This window comes from Enoplosus armatus, chromosome 3, assembly GCF_043641665.1.
Source record: "Enoplosus armatus isolate fEnoArm2 chromosome 3, fEnoArm2.hap1, whole genome shotgun sequence".
In the NCBI taxonomy this organism is placed as follows: Eukaryota; Metazoa; Chordata; class Actinopteri; order Centrarchiformes; family Enoplosidae; genus Enoplosus; species Enoplosus armatus.
The window spans coordinates 11,312,650-11,336,860 of NC_092182.1; the positions used below are offsets into that span (position 1 = coordinate 11,312,650).

The 24,211-nt window shown below is 41.9% G+C and overlaps 3 protein-coding genes across 5 annotated transcripts; 1 reads left to right on the forward strand and 2 right to left on the reverse strand.

Annotated features, from left to right (window-relative positions):
• Positions 1–1,576: 1,576 nt before the first annotated feature.
• On the reverse strand, positions 1,577–5,411 carry dnajc14 (DnaJ (Hsp40) homolog, subfamily C, member 14). Its single transcript, XM_070902997.1, has 6 exons — positions 4,016–5,411; positions 3,735–3,841; positions 3,126–3,245; positions 2,864–3,024; positions 2,584–2,686; positions 1,577–2,093 (listed from the first exon to the last, which is right to left on the reverse strand). The coding sequence occupies exons 1-6, from the start codon at positions 5,234–5,236 to the stop codon at positions 1,799–1,801; spliced, it is 2,007 nt and encodes a 668-aa protein (XP_070759098.1). The 5' UTR covers positions 5,237–5,411; the 3' UTR covers positions 1,577–1,798.
• A 3,404-nt stretch (positions 5,412–8,815) lies between these two features.
• Positions 8,816–14,804, forward strand: nab2 (NGFI-A binding protein 2 (EGR1 binding protein 2)). Its single transcript, XM_070902998.1, has 8 exons — positions 8,816–8,842; positions 9,040–9,144; positions 9,383–10,342; positions 10,487–10,620; positions 11,673–11,724; positions 11,895–12,009; positions 12,149–12,334; positions 14,707–14,804. The coding sequence occupies exons 3-8, from the start codon at positions 9,431–9,433 to the stop codon at positions 14,802–14,804; spliced, it is 1,497 nt and encodes a 498-aa protein (XP_070759099.1). The 5' UTR covers positions 8,816–8,842; positions 9,040–9,144; positions 9,383–9,430.
• Positions 14,805–17,990: 3,186 nt separating this feature from the next.
• On the reverse strand, positions 17,991–22,489 carry LOC139283174 (uncharacterized). Of its 3 annotated transcripts, XM_070903140.1 has the most exons (6): positions 22,443–22,489; positions 20,046–20,201; positions 19,631–19,765; positions 19,182–19,546; positions 18,865–19,072; positions 17,991–18,229 (listed from the first exon to the last, which is right to left on the reverse strand). In XM_070903140.1, exons 3-5 carry the CDS (start codon positions 19,740–19,742, stop codon positions 18,896–18,898), a joined length of 654 nt encoding a protein of 217 aa, XP_070759241.1. In that variant the 5' UTR covers positions 19,743–19,765; positions 20,046–20,201; positions 22,443–22,489; the 3' UTR covers positions 17,991–18,229; positions 18,865–18,895. The 3 variants fall into 3 exon arrangements, with proteins under 3 accessions (XP_070759241.1, XP_070759239.1, XP_070759240.1); XM_070903138.1 differs by lacking the exon at positions 17,991–18,229 and having other exon boundaries at positions 18,298–19,072; XM_070903139.1 differs by lacking the exons at positions 17,991–18,229; positions 22,443–22,489 and adding an exon at positions 21,625–21,705 and having other exon boundaries at positions 18,298–19,072.
• Between the last annotated feature and the right edge of the window lie 1,722 nt (positions 22,490–24,211).

Here is a 24,211-nt window from a genome sequence, read left to right on the forward strand (position 1 = left end):
GGAGTAGCACCATTATTGTTTTTCTATGGTAGATGTTTTTACTGACTTGTCCTGAGCTGGGTGACAGTCATGGCTGAACATGAAGTAGGACCCTGATGGAAATGGTGTTAAAATTTAGACAACTGGAGCGCTCATTTTTCAGTAGCAGAATGAACAGCTACACAAATCAACTATATGAAATAAACATATTGCAAGTTTTTTAACTGCTGTCTTATTTAAAGCTTACTGTGAAATCAGTAATGATAAAACTAAAGAAACAATGCTGATGGAAGAAACAAACATTTGACAGCATTGTAAGTTTACATACAGGTCAGGCTTGCTTTAGTATTTATAAATTAAAGTAAATTTTTCATTTTGTGTGGTTACACAGTGAATCAACAGGGGGCAGTGTAGATCAATTCTATGTGGTCTTTTAAACAGCAATGAATCGCTGGTGAAGAAAAATATCAACATTTCAAAATGTCAAGGTGTCATCTTTAAAGTTTTGAGACCCTCTCAAAGCAGCTCAGCTGGAGCTCAGTATTACAATATTACCTGCGGTTAGATTTGGACCTGTGCTGTAATTAAAATGCCAATCAGGAGCTGAAACAACAACTAGCAGGCAGATGTAGCATGTTTCAATCAGAATATCTCAAAACAAAAATCATTTTCACATTATCAGGTCCAGATTTTATATCACTATCTCGTCTCAGTGGCTCTTGAAGAGAGAGGTTAATAAATCTTTAATGAGTGGTCTTGAAAGAGGGGGGATGTGATTGTCTGCTAATCGCCACACAAATATCAGCATCAGTTTTAGGATGATGAATTTTGCATGAATGGACAAAACTTTACAGTAAGAAATAACTCTGAAATAGTTAGTTTTATTTCTTATAGGTTCTGTAATATCTAACCATTGAAAGTGAACTCCCAGAGCGCACAAATGTGTTATTTCACACATATTTCAATATTTAATTACACATCATATCTGTTTAAGAGACAACTGGAGCTTGACTGCATGTACACTGACATGTTCTTTGCCTTCTCTTGCTATCTGTCGGCACACTACCAGATTCACACCTTGCCCTCTGACTTAAATGTAAAAGCAGACAGCTCTCAGGCCAGCTCACCAATACAAACGTGGCTACTGCATGTAAGTTTTCAAAATGTTCTGCTGTTTTTTTTGTCAATTTAGTTGATGTGTTGGGTTAAGCTGGTTTAGATTCATCCTTGAAATATGGTGGGCGAGGTGTAGATCTAGACCCACATGTCACTAAGATGAGTAACACTGACACAGTGAAGCTGCCCAGATCGTCATCTTCCTCATGTATATTATAGTGATCAACAGCTCACAGTTCCTCTCTTCAAGTGTCACTCTGCCTGGAACCAACGCCTTAAACTAAGCTTATACAAAACTTTAACAACAAAAGTGAGAGAACTGAAGTGTTAAAATGCAGGTGAATAAATCATGCATTGCAGGATTTGGCAGGAAATTATGAGAGGAAAAAGTTTCATTACAGCATCCTGATAAGGATTTCAATGCCAAGGCTACAGTCGTCGTAAAGACCAACAAAAAGGTGAAATGAGAGGTAAAGCACCGTCACTGCCACGTCTTCAACCCTTGTATCAGTCAACAGGCTCCTCTTCACGATCCAGTCTCTCTCTCTCTTTCGCCGCTGGCTGATCTGAACGCAGCCTTGACCCCCATGAATCTTGTCCAGTTCAGATCTTGGCATGCCAACAGGCAGGCGAGAGACAAACATGGCCATTATTTATTGTGTCCCTGTGTTGCTATGTTGTTACACTGAGAAGTCTCCAGACTTCACCTCTGGAAGGGTTTGCGGACCTTCTTCCTCCTTCTGGGGGGTTTGCCACTTTCAGCCCACGTCTCGCTGGACTCCGGCCGTTGACCCCCCGGCATGAAGAAACCTGTCTGGCTTGGGGGAGGGGAGAACGGGGCCGCTCCGGCACCAGGTGGGTTATGAGGGGGCGGACCTGAGGGGAAGAAGCCCCCATTGGCAGCCATGTCATTAGGAGGTCCTCCCTTGAAGATGCGGTTGAAGAAGTCCTGCAAGTCTGCCGGGTTGGTCGGACCTGGAGCTGGCTCTGAGGGCGTCCTGAAAGTCAAAGTTGGCAAGTTCAGAGATCTTTTGTGCTGGAGCCTCAAGTGGAATCTTTTCTGCTTTTATAGATGGTCACGTGGCAACAGCATATGAGCACAATAAATTATGGCCAATTGTAAAAACATCAGGGGAGGGATGACAATCTATTTTAACATAAAGTATATCTTTATTAAAAATACAAATATAGGTTTATTTTTTGTTAACACCATTATCACAACAATGCACAACACAAGGACCACAGACATTAGGATGCTGAGAAATGTATCAATCAATCAATTTCATTGCACCACATGTCTAAAAGGGAGACTCTTTAGTCTCACTGGTGTACGCTTCATACTTTCAAACAGGAAAAATCAAGTTCATGGATAAATCTGAGGTAAAATGTAAATGAGGAAGAAATAATATATGTTTTAGCACCATGGAGTCACAACAGCAACCCAAAATACGAATAAAAAGAACACTGGCCTCCCTGGAAGGGACGTACCTGTGTCGTGTGGAGTTGCTGTTGTTCTTTGAACCAAAGGAGATGTGATAGGGCACACGGTGTGTGTCAGGAGAAATGCCTATTCTTTGGCAACCCGCCCACTCTGAAACATGACAGCATCACAACAGGTCACATGACTGAAAGAAAAAGTGCACCTAAGAAATACTCTGAAACTGTGCTCTGTGAATATAGACATGGAGTGGATACTGACATGAGAGTGTATTATTGTTTAGTCACTGATGAGGGGAGCAGATAATCTTTAGAAAAAGCTGATGTTCACCTGTAATGTCAAAGACCTTGCCATCCATACAGGCAAAGTATGTGATACGTAGGCCCAACATGCTGGACTCGGCCCACAGGTCCCCCTCCTCAGCGCTATGGCAGCGGTTGCATTCAGCACAGAACCGAGCCTCAGCAGGTTCACGATCCATCTCGAAGCGCCTGCACACACACAGGCCACGAAGGAAACATGGTGAAAATTGACTACACGAGACACGATTCAGCTGCGCGTAACACATAAAGTTTGTTGTGTAGCGACATACCTGTGTTTGCCTTCACACTTGGTACACATCATGGTGTTCATGGCTTCCTTCAGGTCATCCTGCAGTTTAGTGAGAAACTCGTTCATGGACTTCGAGAGCTCAGTTGCTGCCATACGCTTCCTGCGTGGGGACAAAACAGACTGGCTGCTGATACATGAACATAACAGGCGTCAGGAATCAAACACGCTCTAAATCTCTGTACAAATTTAAGGCCCATTAACCAGAATTATTTCAGAAGAAAAATTTAAATAGGCATAAAATAGTTCCAGACAACTTCTAATTATAGAATTTATATATATATATATATATGCAATATTTTGCATATATTGAAACTGCAGGAAACTTGAATTTTGTGTGAATGATGCAAGGGCAGTGTCCATTGAGGGGCTCGCTCACTCTAGAGCGGTTTATAAAAGGAGGAGGAGAAAAATAATATAAAAAAAGTAAGAATAATATTAAATTCTACCAAACAGATAGCTCAACTTTACAACTGCGGAAAAAACAAATAATTAGTAATAATCAGTGTGACTGACAAAAACAGGCGAGTAAATACATTTTTTTATTTAGTAGCTTTAGAATTTATATGTCCCACTTTTTCTGTGTACTCACAACTCATACTCTCGTCGTGTCTCTGGGTTACTGACAATATCCCAGGCAGCCCTCAGTACTTTGAAAGCCTCTCCAGCTCGTGGGTGTTTATTCTTGTCTGGATGGACCTGAAAGAGAAAGGACAGAGGAAAAGGTTGCATGAGTAAAAGAGAAAATTTCAGCTTCAGATACAGTTTATTAGTCATTAATTCAGTCATCCAATAGCTGTATTTTTCACTCAGCCACAGGCACGCACACGCACACACGCACACACACACACACACACACACACACACACACACCTGGACAGCCAGCTGTCTGTAGGCCTTCTTCAGCTCAGCCTCGGTGGCGTGCACCTCCACGCCGAGCACTGTAAAGGGGTCCAGCTCGTCCTCTGGTACCTCAGCCAAGGCCAGCAGTCTCTCCAGTTCCTGGCCTGGCTGGCCTCTCCCTGCTCTGCCGGGTGACTCTGGGCTGGACGGCGGTACATGGCCATCCCTCCTGAACCTGCTCCGGACTCCTTCCAGCAGGGACACCACCCTCTTCCAAAACCTTGACTCCTGAAAAGCTGTCCAATAGCGTTTTCCCCTCTCTCCACCAAGGCGGACCAACATACCCTTTGCCCACTGGGAACCGAGAATAACCAAAGCACAGAAAAGTCTCAAACAAGATAAGGCAGCTGTCTTAACCCACTTTACTGACCTAACTATTTTATCCATCAGGTCTGTTCCTGTGCATTTCATCCATTTCAGAATCCGACCAGCGTCTGCCTTCATTCCTGCTATATCAGTGATCTTTACAAGGAGCTGCTGCCCAAAGTTGTAAAGTTTCACCCCTCCCGTCTCCACGCCGACTCCACAATTGTGAGTTAATGTGACAATAATCTCAATCATCATGTGGATGCAGGAGATGCACCAGAAGCTCAGAGACTCGGACAGCATTTCCTTGAAAGCTAAGACGAGTTGGTTGCCTGTCCGCCTGCGGCCTCGGTTCTGCTGATGGTGGTGGTGGTTACGTCTGCGGGTTTGTTTGTGCCGGCCGCCGCTTGACATAACGTTGCCTTTTTGAATGGAGGAAAAAGCACTTTGACCGCTCTGCTCTGAAACTGATCCACTGCTCCTCAACTTGCATCTCTTTCCACTTCCCACGTTCCTCCAACCGGACTCCCCATTCATGTGCTGCTCCTTCGCAGCTTCATCCTCTTCTTGATTTATAACATGCAAGTTCTCATGATCTGCGGCGCTGTCATGCTCGAAGTCATCTGAAGCCTCCTCAGTATCCTCTTTGGCCTCTGTAGATCCACAATACTCTGCTTCACCAATTCCAGAGTCTAGTGGAGTGGCTGGATTTGGGGTGTCCTGAGATTTGAGATAGGCCGTTTTGTCCTCCTGCTCGCAGTCATCATCAGTCCGCCTGGCCTCCCACTGACTGGAATTAGTCACTGAGGTGGAATCACCATCAGGGATCTCCTCATCAGTGTCCGTAACGCCGTCCATCTCCTTCTCAGCTGCTTCTCTCTCCATGTTCCTTACAGCCGTTTGATTGAAGCGCTGTGAAATCGGACTCTCATGGAAGATGATGTCCTAGATCCATAATGTGTCGCAACATTTTCCCCAGACTCTCATAAACAAGTGAGACTGGGGGCTCCTGAGGGTCAGGCTCAGGTCCACCATATCAGCAGCCACTTCCAGGTGTCAAAAGGCCTTCACACACCTCACATCATGCAGAAGGTTTTTATCTGAAAAGCAAAACATAAGAGTTAAACATACCGCTTACAATCTCATTGTGAATGTGCAGAATTAAAGAGGGAATATGCTTCTATCAGTAGTCATTCATATTACAATGAGAGTTTTAGTAGTAGAGGTATCTCTAGGTGCAGTATATATTTCTTTTTTGATATTTCATTCACTTGGTTAGCCACAAACAGACACTAACATCTGGTTATTTCATCTGGTCTTTTTCTCAAAAGAAAACATAATACCAATATGAAATTACACAAAGATTTTATCCATACTACACAGCCTACAGAGCAGCAGAGCTGAATCAATTACTCATATAATCATATATACTCACATAAACTGCTTGGTTAATCAACAGAAAATGAAGTGTTTTGATAACTATTTTGATAACAGATTGATCATTTAAGTTAATTGTCAAGCAAAAATGTCAAACAATCACTTTCTATTTGCTACTTTTCTCTGTTTTATATCTTTGTAAACTGAATATCTTTGGGCTTGGACTGTCTGACTGGATAAAACAAGACGTGTCAAGACTTCACCTTGGGCTCTGGAAAACCATCTGACGTTTTATAGACTAAACAGCTAATAGGAAAAATAACTGACAGACTCATCAGTGTGAAGATAATAGTTAGTTGCAGACATATGAGAAATACAGTCATAAGAAACTGACACTACATTTGGCGATAAATAGAAATCAAAAGTTTTTACCTCACACCTGCTGCTACCAATACAATGAAGAGGAGATCATTTGGAGCTAAATACTTTGCCTGAGTCGGAGTTCACCATGACTGTATAACAACACGGTTTCGAAGAAGCTATTCCTGAATACAAGAATAAACTAAGAACGAATGAGTAATGTTATTCAGTAATGACTAACTTACATGTAATGCAGAGACATGACCTTATCTGTCCACCCATTGTAGAAGTGAGCATAAGTTAATTATAAACGTGTAACAGTGCAACACAGATTACATTCAGATATATTGCTTAGTTGTTTGCTAATTCAGTTAGCTTAAGAGGAACACAGTGTATCTAAAAACGGGCTGCGTGAACAAACGTTTGACCTCTTACAACCGATGAAAAGCGAGAAAACAGCCATTACAAAACAGTCTATCCTGTCTGGTGAACAGGCTGACAGACTAATTTGATATTAATTTAACTCTGACAACAACAGCAGATGTTTTAAAGGCGGCTAATGTTAGCAGACAGCCTGTTAGCATGAGGAAGCAGCACAGCCAACAGGATGACAGACAGGCGCTACAGGGGCTAAAATTAGCTTTCCTCTGGGTGGCTAACCTGACAATATTTCGACTAAATAAGGTCTCAAACGAAGATTAAACGACAGCACAGCAGCTAACTCTTAACGCCTTTAGCTAGCAAACAGCCAACCGAGCAGCTAACGTTAATTGTTAGCTAATAACAGTAACGAGCTGGACTAGCTAACATTAACGCCTGTTTCCCCTTCCTGTGGGGTTTGACAAGTAAGCTAAGGCATGTTTTGGACACCGGACGAGTCCCGTAAGGAGGCGAATTATTTTGCATTTTGCATTCAAACAAACTAGATGTCATATATACCTCTCAGATAATTGTGTAACCTTGTTTGTTAACAGACAGCCAAGTGCCCGTGTTGTTTTTTTTAGCCACTTCTTCTTCTTCTGCTCCTTTTCCTACTTTCTTCCAGTTTCTTCTTCCTCCTCCTCCCCCTTCTCCTTCTTCGTTGTTTTCTGACTGTTAGTTAAACAACTCAGAAAAGCACTACCGCCACCCATTGATTTGTAGGTATAGCCCATTGACATATATATATATGGTATAGCTGATAATTAACAATCAACTGACATTTTTTTGTATATTTCCCTTGATAAATCTACTATCGTATTACCTTATTTTACTCTAGCAGGGTAACTCAGCCCTTTATCCTGTTAAAGTCTCTCTATCGAAATAATTCCCCTCAGGAGGCTTCAGTAATACCCGGAGCATTATGCACATGGCCAAAAACATTTAGACAAGCCTGGCCATGTCATTAGGACAGGGTCCCTTATTTACAATTAAGGGAAATCTTAATTCTACAAAATATATTTAAATTACATTTATGACAATAGTGTGCTTCCAACTTTGTGGCAACTGTTTGAGGAAGGCCTTGTTTTCACTTGAGTGCCCCCCCATGCACAAAGTGAGGGCCATAAGAAAATACAAAAAAAACTCCATACTAGTATCCACACCAAACACGTATGGGTTTATTTTTCTGGTATCTACATACTTTTGGCCATGTCGTGTATGACAGCCTACTACTCCATGCATCTTTTTTCTAGGCAAAGACTTCCCACTCAGCCTGATCCTCTCCCGCAAACTACATCCTGAAATCTATCAATCAATTTATTGTCCCATAGGAAAGATTTTGCAAGTAGACAAAAAACACAGAGACAACACACAACATGTACTCTGTAAGCTGTAAATGCATCCTTGTGTGTTAATAAAATACAAGGTATTCTTTGAACAATGCATAGCCTATGTTTACGATGTACTATGTTCAGGGTGGTGACAGGTGGCCCTTATTGTGTTATGTTGTTTTCGAAGCAGGAAACTTGGCACACCTAAAACTGCCAGTGAAGAATAGGTGAAATACCACACATGCAGTCACTCTGTGAGTGGTGTCGCGTTTCAACTACAACTGCATTGGTAATAGTAACAGTGATACACAGTGAAAGCAGTAAGGTTTGCAGATGCTGGACGTACATGGGCAGAACCTTAGACGTGTTAAATGATTTGATGCACCGACAGCACATGAATGTCATTGATATTGTTGGTGGATTTTATAAACTCATTTGTGTGAATTGGCCCTTTACATTTACAAAGAAATATAATGCCAGCATTAAAAAGGTACAGGGGGAACAACTGAGTTTCACCTGTAGCCTACTCTCAGAATAATGTACGTTTACTCACCTCCTATATAAAAAAAAGGGGGGAATCACTTCCGTAAACCCCACATCTGTCACATCTGCTCTGCGCTCTCTGAATAAGCCTATAGTGTTTGGTGTGCTGACTGCTTGTGTAGGGAGTCTGACATGGCAAAACTGTGGGAACCCCCCAAAGCCTCTGCATAAAAGACGTATCTTGAAGACGCAGAGGGTTAATTTCAAGCCCCCACCACCACCACCCACATCTCCAATTTGAAAGCCGCCTCTCTACCGGGAGAGGAAGGCTCTTTTTCGGTCAGATGGCGTGCTGCAGTCCGCCCCCGTCATTCTCCAGCCCACACAGACAGGGCAGCCAGCAACCAATACGGTGCGCCGGAGGAGGATTTCTGCCAGTGATTTCAGACGAGGTACGATACGCAAAGGGGATTTACTACGCCAATCTGAGCCGGGGAAGCTTTCGGCAACAGGCGACGGGGTAAGAAACGAATAGGATAACAACTGCGATGTGCCTATTGAGCAGGGTGTTTTCTGCGAACATCTGGCTCAGAAAGACTTGCCTCCACTCGATGGTTTTATCTGCAGACAATAATCCAAGTGTTTCTACTTTAAGTCTAAATGTAACCTGTTTTTGTGTCGTTGTTCAACCGACATTAGTTTTTTTTTCTTCATCAGTTTCACTCTGGGAGTACCGACCTGTGACATCGGTGGTCGGAGAGACACCTCTCCGTAATTACGCGGGTCCCCTCTGTGCAGATCCGTCTACCTGACCTGAAGCAGGTAAGAGAGGTTTATGTATACTCAACCATTTAGACAAATAAGGGCTTAGATGAAAAACATGTTGAAAAAGGTGAAAATAGTTTGTGTATGGAGGAAACTATTCTGCTCCAAAGCATGCATAAACTTCCTACATTTGTTTTCATTCATAGAAGACTTGGGAGCAGGTATATCAGGTGTAGTCCAGCTGGCAGCGTCTTTATCTAAATGAATAACTTGTACAGGATTTCTCCACCTGCAGGTTCATGTCTTTCCTTTCTCCTGCCTAAACTTTCCAGTGCTGTGTGCCATGTCTCTGCCACGCACACTCGGGGAGTTGCAGCTCTATCGGGTGCTGCAGAGGGCCAACCTGCTGGCCTATTATGAAACCTTCATCCAGCAGGGTGGCGACGACGTGCAGCAGCTCTGCGAGGCAGCAGAAGAGGAGTTCCTGGAGATCATGGCACTAGTTGGCATGGCCACCAAGCCACTGCATGTGCGTAGGCTCCAAAAGGCCCTCCGAGACTGGGCGGCGAACCCTGCCCTTTTCAGCCAGCCCGTCACTAACGTTCCTCTTGGTGGCATACCACTGTTCAAAGTGGACGGGACGGGCACTAGTGGACCAGCAGGCGGGCCCAGGAAGTCTTTGAGCAACGGGCAGCCGGGGTCTCCGTGTGAAAGGGAGGATCGGGCATGTCTTACTCCAATGCACAGTGGGAGTCCAAGAAGCCCTTGCTCCCAGGCCTCCCCACAGCCACCAGACGCACACTACAGGGAGAAACTGTCGCCCATGGACCCACACTGGCTGAGCCCAGAGCCTGATGGGAACTGCACTTTGGCTTCTGCATCTGGAATAGAGGAGGAGCCGCCCAGCCCACCTCTGCTGTCAACATGTCCCCCGGGTCCCTCCACGTCTCCGAGCCCCTCTGCTTCCTTTGCCCCGGCGGCCCTGTCAGCCTGGCCGGGAGGACAGCTGGATGGGGAGACAGCGAGGGCTGTGGTGGAGAGCGTGGACAGGCTCCTCAGGACCCTGCCCAGGTCAGATCCTGCAGAGGTGAAGACTCTGCTGAGGATGAACAAGAAGATGGCAAAGACTGTGGGCCATATCTTCAAAATGGGGTCCCAGGATGCGAACAAAGAAGAAGAGATCCGAAAGTACAGTCTCATTTATGGGCGCTTTGACTCCAAGAGGAGAGAAGGGAAGCAGCTCACACATCATGAGGTAAAAGAGTTTGAATGTCTCATGTTTCATCCCCTCAATTATCTGCGAGTAAAGGGAAGCTCACATTGTAAACAGCTTCAATCAGGCATACATACACATTTCACAGTGTCCATCCCTCCTTCACCCAGTGCTTTTCCTCCTCAGTTGATCATCAACGAAGCTGCAGCCCAGTTCTGTATGCGCGACAATGCCCTTCTGCTGAGACGGGTGGAACTCTTTTCTTTGGCTCGGCAGGTGGCGAGAAAATGTGCCTACACCTCCACACTAAAGCATGCAAGGTAGGGGTGCTGCCCATAGAGAAGAGTGATCCGTTCACCAGCAACCAATGACAGACACACCTCACACCTGCTGTGTATTTATCTTGAGGAAAAAATCTGCAAGAGAATAAGAAATATAGTTTCAATGTTTCTTTACTGTAGAAAAAAAGCAAAGTCTGGACCCTCCACTGCAACACGGCAGAGTAGCATCTGTTTATAATGAGCCACACGTGAAATAAATGTAAATGAAATCTTTTCAAAGCTGAAAGAAACACTGCATTTAGCATATTCTACATGCACCACGTGGTTTATATGAGTCATCTTCCCACCACTTCATTCATTTTCACAATGAACCTGGTTCAGATCACAGAGGGAATTAAACTCCAACCTTTGTTGTGTTAGTATAATGAGCTAACACTGGAGCCACACAGGAATACACAAATCCCCCATGTGTTTGTGCACAAAACTTTTTCATATAATCTTTGTGAAAGAAAATAACAGGGTTTTTTTTTAACAAAATGTAAAATAAGTTTATGGCAGAAAATAATAACGAAACAAAAGTAGTCATGAAATTATTAAAATATATTAGATTCAATGAGTGTTTCGATTGTCCTTCATTAACAGTGTCTTCATTAAAGACATTATTTAAAGTTTTTTTTATATAAGTCTTATGTCTTTATATAAGTCATAAAATGAAGAAAATCAGACCAAATACATGACGACAAAAGTTTCCTCTTGTGCTCATTACCACATGGCATTCAAACATTTACAACAGACACGCTCATCCAAAAAAAATTCTGATAAATACATAGTTTATTGAACAATTATAGTTAAGATTATGTTCCCAGGTCATTTGTTGAATAAAAGTTGCATTGAGTGTGACTTCTTGTCTCTTGCTGCGTCTTGTGCAAAAAACATTTGCCTGATTTGACAAAAGAAATTTTAAGGTCCATTACTAGCTTTTTTTCTGAGACCTTGAAGTTGAAAGATATTTTTCTTTTGTCAAATGACTTGTTTCCGAGGTTAAGAATGAACTTTTGTGTTCAACTGGCTCGACTGTTTTCCTCCTGCAGGACAAATGCAGACGAGATCAGCGTACTGTCCCAGAAGAGAGCGAGACACGAGGTGAGTTTTCAGATCAGCCGCCAGTAAACGACCTTCAGTGTGACTTCTTCTTTTGGATGACTGTGTGATTCTAACACGCGGCACTGTGTGTAAATGTGGCCAAAGTTCAGGTCACTAGTCAGGGACTTGAGGTGGTTCATCAGCACTAAACTGACAGTGATGTGTTTTAGGTAATTGTGCCTGAGAGTGTGTCATCACTTCTCGGAGTGGAGGGCTCAGAGGGCTTGACCCAGAGGGCTGACGATGACAGCTTATCTGCAGAAAGCCTCGACAGTGTATCACATGGTAAAAAGACTTCAGATCTTTGTTCTCTGAGCTCTTCAGTAGATCATTGTCTTCTACTCCAGGCATTCTTCCTGCCTGTTTCTATAAGAAATCAGTGCTTGAAGACAGCATTTACAACCACATCTGTCTGTCCTGTTAGACATCGGCTCACAGTGCAACCAGTCTCCATCCCCCCGGCCCCACACCGACACCTCCAACCCCAACAACTGGAGCCGCCATCTCATACAGCAAACGCTAATGGACGAGGGGCTCCGATTGGCTCGGATGGTGTCACACGATCGGGCTGGCAAGATCAGCCTAGGGTCAGAATCAACTCACTCCACAGGTGACTTTTCTAATGATGACTTAACAAGATTAATATGTGCTTAATAATGGACTCAGAATAAAAGTCTGTTTTGCAATGTTTGCCCAACTTTGTTTGGGATATTTTGGGAAATGCGTTTATTCACTGAGTTTATTCGCAGAGTTAGAAGAGAAGATAGATACCGCTCTGATATTTGTATAGTAAATATGAAGCTAGAGCTAGCAGCCGGTTAGCCTAGCATAGAGAGAAACTGCGAGTGTTGCTCTGTCCAAAGGTAACAAAATCCACCTGTCAGCACCTCCAAAACTCACAGATACACATTATATATAATTTGTTTAATGTGTGAATGTGTGTTATGTCCCGAACTGTTTCTTACACTTCAGTTTTTGTGTAGATTAAACAAGATATATTGTGTTAGTCAGTGAGCTTCAGAGGTGCTTGTTGGCAGATTTTATCACCTTCAGACAGAGCCGGGCTATCTGTTTCCCCCTGTTTCCAGTCTTTACACTACGCTAAGCTAACTGGCTGCTGGCGTTAGCTTCATATTTAACGTACAGACATAAGAGTGGTGTCAGTCTTCTCATATAAGTCTTGGCAAGAAAGCGAATTAGCCCACTTCCCAAAATATCACACTATTTCTCAAAGTTGGAATTTGAGGGGGAATTAAAAGGGAGCAAGTTGAAGTTGCGTTTTAATTGAAAATGACAGACAGAGACTCCCTAACCTCTCGTAACAATGAATATTTTATAGCTCTAGAGCTTGAACTCTAGTGAGTCACACAATCTCTCTGAGGTGACGCCTCCCACCAGGCACAGCTGAACTTCACCAGACTGTAAATTAGAGAGGATAGAAGTTAGAAGGGGGAAACAGGAGGAGGTGGAGAACGATATAGAGAGAGGAAAAGAGTGAGAGAAGGAGTGTGTGTGTGTGTGGGGGGGGGTGTTACACTGTTATAGCACTTCCTTTATACCCTGTTACTGTAGCATTTTTATGATGTATCACAGCTTCTCACAAGAAAGAAAAAAAAGCAAGTGATCTGGGCAAGTTAGCCGTTCTGGGCTGTGATAGCCAGTCGAAGAGATGAAGCGAGGAGAAAGAAGCCAGCAAAGACATGAGGGGGCGGGGAGGGAGGGAGGGAGGGAGGGAGGGAGGGGGGTAGGAAGTACTCTGTGGGCGGCAGAATCGGACCCCCCCTTTCAGCAGCAGCTGACGTCAGAGTGTGTTAGGTGCGTGGGCTGAAGGGCGGGATGGATGGGGCGTGGGGGCGAAGGAGTGGGAGGTAATTGGAGGGGCGTTGCATTGACTCACCAAGCGACAGTGTACAAAAATAAAACCTGTGGGCAGGGAAATGGCACAGTCTTTTTTATACATCTTCTCCCTCTACCAAAAGGACTGCGGAAACAACAAAAAAATGACATATGTTTCATCTCTGACGTCGATCTCCCTCACTTTGTCTTGTTTTTTCTCTCTGTCTCACTCATCCAAGTTTCCTTCGTCTGCCTCTCTCATTAATCACAACTTTCTCTCGCTTCCTCTCAACGTCACTGTTCTCTGCCATAACTTGTCTTCCGTTGTCGGTTTATATAGTCAGGATGTCATTTCTCATACATCATTTTAACATTTAAGCCATGAATTCAAAATCCTCCAGCTGATAAATCTAATCACCTGTATTTTTCCGTGTATGTTACTGAATATGTGCCATTAAATATTTGTGTTGGGCAATGAGGGTTTCTCAATGAGCAAATAAATAAATGAATAGTCAATAAATGAATATTCCTTGACTCTTTTAGTGCATTGCATTACAACCTCTCTTGCAAGCTAATGATTATTGTTGTTTCTAGACAAATACACAATGAACATCAGCTTTTGTTTGATTTACTTTATGCGTCTCGTTCACTTGATTTGTTGACTCCATCAGTACTTTATCAGCAGCCCAAAACTAATTAAACTTGTAATACTGGAGACTTTTTGTTACATCAGCTTGGGTTGGTCATGTAAACCGTGATGACTTCACTCCATGTGGGAGAGTTTCTTTCCGAATTCCCCAAACTATTATTCAAAGGTCTTAAAACGATGGTTGCATCTTGATTACTGTGACTCTTATAACTTGTATTTATCCTTTTCCTCAGTATTATAATAACTGGCTGTCTCTGTAAAACTGTGTACTGTCCATCTTACATTCAAAGCGTCAAATCAGAAGTGTTTGAAACACATAAAGCTGGATGTATTTTATTTTCCAGTTGATTGACAGCTCACGGTAGATTTTAAGGTGTCACAGACATCTAAGAGGATCATGACCTAAAAACCACCTGCTTCGTTCTGGAATAGCTGTCGGTGCCCAGTGAGTTCATTTTCATATCAGGTCTCATCTTTAACTGTACCTTTCTCCACAGACCTTGACAGTAAAGTGGAGAGGCGGAGCTCGATAACAGCATGCAGGAGCAGTAGTCCTTGCTTCACCAAAGACGACTCTAATCACCGTGGGAAATGAAAACACTCGGCGGGTTGTCAGGGATCTCGTTCTCAGGCCTGCCACTGAACTTCACTCAGAGTCTGCTGTACGGGCTGAGTGCTGAGCAGGTTTTTCCACGTGTACCTGCATCACTGACATCTGATGAGGAAGACTCTTATTGACTTCAAAATCAACACAGTAGATGTCAGAATATACCAGCGACTGATATCATGAGCCTGCAGTGACTGAAGTTCAAAATGTTCTGTTTTGGCTTTATATTCAGTAAATATGTAGGGGAGAACTCTTTTCTTTTGTTTTTTAAACACATGGACTACATGTCCTGCAGGTTTTAGCTGACGATGGAAGAAATGAACCTGATAAACATGACATTTTGTTAAGTGAATCAATTTGTTGCCACCTGTTTCAGATGAAATAGGCTCTACACAGCAGGGGGCACTGCAACTTTGGAAATGTACTTACCCCAGTGACGTACTGTAGTTCTGTAAAGGAAATGCGGTTTCGTAGGGAGACTTTTATCTACATTTTCAGAAAGTTACAAGATAAAAAAATCTTAGCTCCTCACCCTCAGGAAACAAAAGGACGCGCTGGTTTTTTAAGTCAGCGTGTTAGATATTCTTCAGGATTCAAAGATGAGGATGAATAAAGTCCACGTAGATGGATTAGTAAAAAAAAAAAAAAAAAAAAAACAAGTGTTTGTGGCATATGTAGATCTAGATTTCCCAGAGCATACACACAAACACCGCCGTCAGGTTCAGAGGCCTTTTGTTCTTTGCTGCATCATGTAATCGCCCATGATATCTGAACAGGCATGCTGAGGTTTATGAGATGTTAAGACAGTCTTCATCATCACACTCACATCTTTCTGTAATAATATTTTGCACAAGCGGCTGATACGGTGTTTGTAAGAGATAATACTTCAGGCTTTTGTTTGAGGCATTTCATTATCTTTCATTATGTGAAAATGTACTCAAAACATTGATTCTTTATTGGTTTCCAGTTGAAAGTTCATCTTTCAGTTTCCTCTCTCTACGGTGAAATCAGGTTTCAGGGTCCTTCAGCAGGGAGGCGGGCATCAGCTGCTCTTCCCTCTCATCTTCACTTTAATCTTGTTCTGCATTCAAAACTACATTGCAAGATTTAGAGAATTACAAACAACATTCACCACAGCATAGAAAATGTGGTGTAGTGTAGATTTTTTATGCCATTTTATTTAGGTGTAGCGGAAACCTACAATATGGCAGTGTTTTGGGGATGATTTCTATAGTCTTAGATATTAACTAGGTGAACCTTATGTCATTTTCCTTTTTTAAAAACAATTATTTTGTCCTTTGAGACTTAGGGTGAATCTTTACTTTCTAAGCTTCAGAAAAGAAAAAAGACAGCAGAGGTTTACAGAAATCTCTCGGTGCTTGACTCTTGATACAGCAGCTCCTAAGTTATGTCAGACTCTATTGGCCAGTTTTAAATTTAATGTGTTCAGATTTCATGTGATGACAAGGCTCGTGTTGATAATGATTCAAAACGTAAGGATTTTTGTATACTTAATCACAGAGTATGTCAGTGAGGTGGCTTGCTGTGCATCAGTTACACCTGCCTGTCTCTTGAGCATTAGTAACCTCCTCAGTTTATTATGTTGCAAAACAGATTATTTATTTTGTTACATCTCAATAAATGTTATTTTATTGCTTAAAGCCACAGCGTGTTGCATTGTTTTCCACAAAGAATAATTTTTTTTCTTGGCAGTTCTGATGTGTGGAAGAGGCCGGAGCTGCGTCACACCGCCAGCAACACCTCTGCTGTCGTCTTGTTTGTTGCACTGACGCTCTGCACCGAGCCTCAATGCCGGCATGACTCACCTGTACCAGCTGATGTCATCAGCGCTCATCCACACTCATACACACACACACACACACACACACACCCTCCCTCGCTTGATTTTTCAGAAAGACACCAGAGAAGATGAAGACGCATAATCCAAACCTCTGACAGCCTCAAGGGATTCAGTTGTAGGATTTGAAAACCACCACAGATTGTTAGTTTATTTCACTGTTACATTTATGTGTAACACGAAATCATGAAGGTTAGCGTGCAATGTGTTTGAGCGTTAAAGGTTAAAATTAAGCATTGCTATTATGCGTCATGCTAGCGGCTTTAAGAATGGCAATGTCAGTCTGTCTGATGATCAGTCGGTCAGTCCACCACTTTGGTCCAGACTGAGATATCTCAACAATTATTCAGTTGATTGCCATTCAATCGTTTACAGACATTCATGGTTCCCAGAGGATGAGTCCTGCTGACTTCCGTGATCCTCTGACTTTTCCTGTAGCGCCACCATGAGGTTGACATTTTTTGTTTTTAATTGAAATATCTCGTCAACTACAGGATGGATGAAACACCAACATGCTAACATTATTATTATGAGCATGTTAGCATGATGACATTAGCATTTATCTTAAAGCACCGCTGTAGACTCTTCTGCTTGTTAATGAATTACACTTCCTTTACCACTGGACCAACTCCACAGAAACCTGGTTATGTTCATATAAAATGTTGCCTTTACCTTTTTGGTTATACAAGAGCAATTATATCAAAGTTGGTTTTCTTTACTGTGATTATGAGAGCATCATCAATGTGGCAACAGATGAAGAGAGCTTCATCATCAATCAGCTGTCAGCACCATTAATTAGGGAGTTAAATCTATGAGTCTATTCTTAGCTCATGCTCTTTCCTCAGGAACACAAGGCTTAGCAGCAGACAGCTGATCAGTTTAATCCTTGACTGCAAACATTTAGAAATCAGCTGGATGGCCATTAATTAAATAAAGGAATAAAGGAAGTTTAATTATCTGCATTCAAACTACTCATTCCACTACATGCAAATGTGGACAATGTTTACTGTCACAAAGCTAAGAGTGTCTGCAAAGTGTGTTTGAATGTTTCCAAAAAGCTTCTAAGGAAACGTTTTCAACGATTAACTTAATCCAATTTAATTCATTATTATTTTCTGCTTATCCAAGCTTGAAAACAGGTTACCAACAACGGCAAGGTGAGACAACATGATGTAACAGTGACACGGCACTAGATGACAACATCTAAAAAAGTTACCTATTTAAGTTTAAACAATTATCTTTTTATTCATCTTTTCAAACAGTTACTTAAGATCATAAACACGACATTGTGTCTCACTGTGTGTAACAAGCATTATTAACTAATCAATATCACACAAAAGGTCCACTAACAGAAACACAATTACTTAAAATTTCAGATTGAAAAGTAGAATAAAAGTATTTATTTCAAAGATTTATTACCCTGAACATACTTCTATATTAGTGTCATGCAGTCCGTCAGGATCTAGGTTCTTCAAACACATGTAATCTCTATTAATCTCGTATTGTAGTTTTTGTTGTTTTTCTATTACAGTCACCAAAGTAGATCACGATCCATCTAAACGAAGAAAGGAAGATCTCAGGAAACGTAGTGGTTGCAAGTTGAAACTAAAAATAGAGACTATATGGACAATAATTCATTTTATTATAAGGGACAAAGGACAACAACAAAAATACTCTCGTGCTATCTAGCCATGCAGATAGATTGTGTGTTATCTGCTCAGGTCTGGACTGCATCAGGTTAACATTACTTTCTACAGAAGAAATAGTCCCTATAAAAACCGATACAGGGAGGTCCATGGATTGTGCAGAGTAACGGAATAAACATTCTGCAAAGGGATGTTTTTATGTAATATTTCAATGCTGTGAGCACCACAAACAAACTTCTTTTGACCAGAAATGTATTTGGGAGGAGGCATAAATGTCAAATAACCAAAAACCATGACTAGATACTACAGTCGTACTGTAGGTGTGTGTAAGAAAATGTGTTTTTAGGGAGCTAGCACAGGAAGTCTATTTCCACCCTTCATTTTACATCTCAGAGACAGGAAATGACACCAGCATCAGCATCTGCACAGTTCATCCATAGGCAAACAGCTAACCACGTGAAGAACAGGTCAACTTCAATGTTGTTTCCAGAGATCCAGTTTTAACCTGCTCCATTACAGCATATCATATGAACACATAACTCACGGTTCAGGAGGAAACGACAGATCGGTTTGGTCTAGGTGACGTGGGTGTAAAGATGTCGTAGGAACTCTCCTCTGGTGGTTGTGTCTCCGGGGAAAACCGCTTGGCAGAACTCACAAACGTGAGACTGCAGGGCCACGTCTGACATCAGCAACCCGTCAGACGGACTCAGGAAGTCATCGACCAGGGAGGGACCGTCTGTCGCAGACATCTGACACAAACAGAGAGGACAAGACATGGCGTTTTTGAGGAAGAACATGGTAACATCCAAGGACAGATTGGAGAATCGGTGCTATTTTCCATCTAGTAAAGACACCTACCCTCACAGTGTGCATCGTCCTGTCTCCACCAGGATGATCAGCTTGAGACAGACTTTTTGAGGCACTGGAAGAAGTTCCTTGCCACCTCAAGGAGTCCAGGCTTAACAGGGGTGCGACCTTTTGCTCCAACTTCCTAGCTTCCTTTCTCTGACGAGGCATTTCCACGCAGAGCTTGGACATATCTTCAGCGAGGAGATCAGAGACAGTCCCCACATTTCGAGAGAGGCAGCCACACGGGGCTGCGGGGTTGTGTGCTGTGGCTGTTAGTGGTTTAGGCTTTTCATGGAGATATGCAGGGATTTCTTGGCTACACTGGATAGGGATGGACATCATATCATTCAACTCTCCATTAGATACAGTGGCACCTGCAGACAGAGAGTTGTAGATGTGTTAAGTGACACATATTTCATATTTATGAGCATTGGAATTACAAAAGGTTTCATATGGACCTTCCTGTTTCTGCAGAGCTGTTGTGAGTTGATGTAACAGAGCTGCTTGTTTCAGGCAAAGTGACCTCAGTTGAAGAAACTGCTGGTACAGTTCGCTGTACGCTTCCTCCATCTCACCAGCCCCGGGATCTGCAGCTAGTAAATAGAGGAAATTACACCAATCTGTACAGTGCACTTATGTAATGTACACTCAGTATATACAGATGGCTAATGTCAGCATGCTAACATACTCAAAAAAACAATGCTGAGGAAATATTTTCCAGGTTCATCATCTTAATTTAGCCTGTTAGCATGTTTGCTAGTTAAAACTAAACACAAAGTGCAGCTGAGGCTGATGTAAATGTCGTATTAGTTTAGCAGGTATTTGGTCAAATATCAAAGTATTGGACAAAAATGTACGATTTTAAACTCCTACCTCTAACATCCACTACAGTGTCTTGTATGTCATTGATTTGCTGACTCCTTAGAAGCTCATCCGTCGCTGCTCCAAGAATTCAGGACTCCTCGTCATTTCTTGCAGCTGCATTCAGGGTTTTCTCCTGTCGAGCCTCCTCCATCTCCAGCAGGCTTCCTGTTATTGTCAAGGAAACAGACACCGTCTCAGTATGTAAATCCAGACTCAAAGCCCATTTACAGAACAACACATCTGTGACAGTGAAATCCAGTCTTCTGAAGAGGCCTTACCAACCACAGTGACCGTATGACGAGTCTGTTCCTACCCTGGTGGGCTAATGGAAATTGTGCTCTACTCATATAGAGCACATATACTGGGTTGGAAAATGTTAAACATAAGGAAGTAGCTCTTGAAAACAGGGAAGTGAAACCCCTTTAGCATAAAAAAAGAACACTCAGTTAGACTGTTACATGAGAGTCTGCAGAGTATTTTAGACTCAAAAGAGGAAAGAATCGGGCTCTATGTGATGAAAAAGAAGCACAGGCGCTGTGTGCTGTGCTGTTTTTAAAGATTTTAAAATATTTGAATGCTCCGCAGTGTGATTTCAGTGATTTGAGATCTGTTGTGACGGACAGAAAGTTAGAAGAATGAAGGATGTGTTTTTTTCTGTTTGCTATGCAAGTTACTGCATTCTGAATAGGCATGAACTGTGTCAATGACATTCCCAAAAAACTTGACAGCGACAGCAATGATCTCCATAAAATGTGTGTGTCAGGTTATTCTTCAGCGTGGCTGCACCCTAACACGTCAACACTGCTACCTTGTATATAAAAGGCACGATATGGATTTTATAAAATATATAAATAGTATATTAAATGCATAATGATCTGAATAAAGTATTCAGGGGATGACCCCAGTAAATGTTATATTATTAGGTATTAAATTATTGAATTGATTATTACTGATGCATCAGTGTGTAAGCAGCAGTTTATTGCAGTAGTTGGTTCGGGTGAAGCAAATCTTCATGATACTTTTGTAAATACAATCTTAATCTGCAAAGTAACCAGAAACCAACAATAGTTGTCATATAAATAGTAGTGGAGTAAAAGTCTAAAGGTGCATACATTGGAAATACTCATGTACAGTACAAGTAGGCCTACCTTAAAACCTTGTTTAAGTACAGTACTACAGTACAGTAAGAATACTGTATATTTTAGCATTGCTCACCTGTGTGGAAGAAGCACTGAGATTAAGTAGAAGTAGCAATACCTCATTATAAAAATACTCCATTACAGGTAAAGGTCATGCATTCAAAATTAAGTAAGTATTGGCAGCAAAATGTACTTGATGTGTCAAAAGTACTCATGCCAAATGGCACCATTCAGAGTGTTATATATATTATTCATATATTATTGGAATATTATTAGTGATGAGAAGCTTTTCGATGTAGTCAAGGTGGAGCTTATTTTAATGATTTTTTTAATGCTTTATACTGTTGCATGCATCATATAACTAGTAACTACAGCTGCCAGATAAATGTAGTGGAGCACAAGTACAAAGTAGCATAAAATATATATATAGTCAAGTAAAGTACAAGTACCTCAAGTTTGGGTTTAAGTACAGTACTTGAGTACATGTACTCAGTTACATTACAGGTATGGAAAGGTCTCTTTGGTTGAATGAGTCTTCTTTTCTTGTTTCCTTCCTTTTTTTCAACATGGGTGTGTTACATTTCCTTCACTTATTTGTTTTTTGATCAATAGTACAGAAGAAAACGGTTAACTCTCTGACCTCTATAAGACCTCACATGAATCGTTATTGTGTAATTTGCTCTGTAATGTACGGAAGCGTATTGCTGCGACACCAAAAAAAAAAAACGGGTCAGTATCACGTAATGACGTGATACGCTTATTGTTGAAAGGTGAAACGCGAACGAGGAAACGGTGTGCGGAGAGCTGATACGTTGAGGAATATGGCTCTTTTACACGATTTGATTAAGTTCTGCTTCATGCTTGAGACACGGCGAGAAGGTGGACGATATGGTGATAAGTATGCGTACACCAAGAAGGATTTTAAGATGCATGGGGCTGTAAAGAAGGAAGACTGAGTCTCGTTGATCCGCTGGAGGGGGACGGATGTTTAAGTCACCAGGGGTCAAACTGTTATGCGGGGGTGAGAGGGGTGAAGCAGGATGTAGTATCCTCACTGGGTCTGTCCGGTACCACAAGCACAAACACAATACGCTTCTATAGTAATGTGGAAATTAAGAGTCACACTTTAACTTGTTTGCTCAGTTTCACTGAAAAACGCGGAACTGAAACCGAAATTCATGTTCTGCTTCTTTTCTTTTTTGCTGTAAAAAGTCATGTGAGGAAAGTTTTCTCCTGACATTCAGATATAAAAATAAAGTTTTCTTACACTTCAAGTGATCGCTCATTCCCAGCAGGAAGTGTAGACGCAGCTGCTGACGGAGCTGATGATGCGGATAATAAACCTACCCCTGGACAGGATCCTCATTGTGCTCTGATGACGTCACTGCCCCGACCCGCCTACAGCACGAGCTCACCTGCGTCAAACCCAAACACACCTGTCAAACTAAAACTTCCTGTTTGTCAAGGCTGCCTTCAAAATAAAAGGCACAATCTTTTGCACAGTTCTATCAAAACTCTTCAAAATGTTATAATGCATATTATGTTTTATAGTTAATTGTTCAGTTGTATTTTCTATACATTTTATTTTTATCCATGAAGGTTTCTGAGCCTTCTCCACTCTGCCAGGAAGTACATTCAATTCTTTATTTGTTTAGTTTGCTTGGCCAAATGGTACTCAATTTCAAATAGTTTTAGTCTAAAAGTACTGTAATCTGCCTTTAAAGTTAAAGTGTAAATTTAAAGTGTAGAATGCACTGAAAAATACAGAGGTCATGACCTCAATGTCCACAATGGTTTGTACAGCCTGGATTTTATTGAGGTCTAAAGAGAAACTCAACCACTTCAATGGGCAGTAACATGGGCTAAACAGTAAAGTAGCTGGCCGGAAAAACCAAAACAATTAGCTGAAAGAGGCTAAAACACAGAGGAAACATTTATTGTGGATCTCAACCTTGTTATTGAGAAAGAAGATGGATCCTCATTGGTAGGGCCATTAGTTACTGCAACAAGAGTTCAGAAGAGAGTCTCAAAGAGTTCTTTAGCAAACAAAATTGATGATGATGCTTATAAGTCATTCTTAAATGAGCCGAATCGAAAGAGCAGAGGAACAAATCACTGTTACCCGACTACAGCAAACCAAAGCTAGACTTGAGATCCTTTATACTGTTTTATTGTGCTGTTTTCTGTCTCTGGCTATTCTACCTGTCGTTCTTTACATAGCTAGTAGCCTACATTGTGATATGTAGTCCCACTGAAAGCACTGGTAATCCAGATTTGGTCATCTTGAAAAGTTTGTATCTGAATCAGGGTGATCCTTTACAATGTTGCTTTGAAAAACCGACACAAAAGTAAAATGGATTAGCTGATCCTGGATGGCAAAACCAGGTCATTCTGATTCAGATTAAACTTTTGGAACAGCGTCTATACCAAATGTTATGATAGTCCACCCAATAGTTATTTCAGTGGTGAACTGACCAACAAATTGACAGATTGACAGATGGACATTGCCATCCATACAGTCCAATGGGTAAAATCTGTGAAGTCATCCGCATTTGACCACAATTTTTAACCAAAGGGGGGGACAGGTGTGTTGAGCTGGAGCCACTGTGAAGAGAGGTCGCCATGAAACTGTTTAGTCATGTTTAGTCCTATTACCTCAGGAAGTATTCACTGTGTGTTTGTGTGTGTGCGTGTGTGGCATTTTTGGTGCTCAGTCATGTGTTGAGTGATATCGATTTAAAAATAGAGCAACATTAAGGCAGCAGAGTCCTCTGGGTGGCAGACTACCTTCCATGCCATCCATCCTCTCAGGAGGCGCAGCAGTTTTTGCCCTCAATGTCAACCCCTGACAGCTGAGTTCACAGCCAGCACCTTGTGATCTCAGAGGGGTGCCAGCTCCCTCTACTTCAGACTGGTTATGTAACTCTGTGTGAGGGACGGGCAGCCTTCATCTCTCTGATACTGAGAGGGAGTCGTGTCTTTGTCAAGTTGCGTCTCCTTCAAGAGGATCCATTTGTGTTTCGATGCCTTATTTTT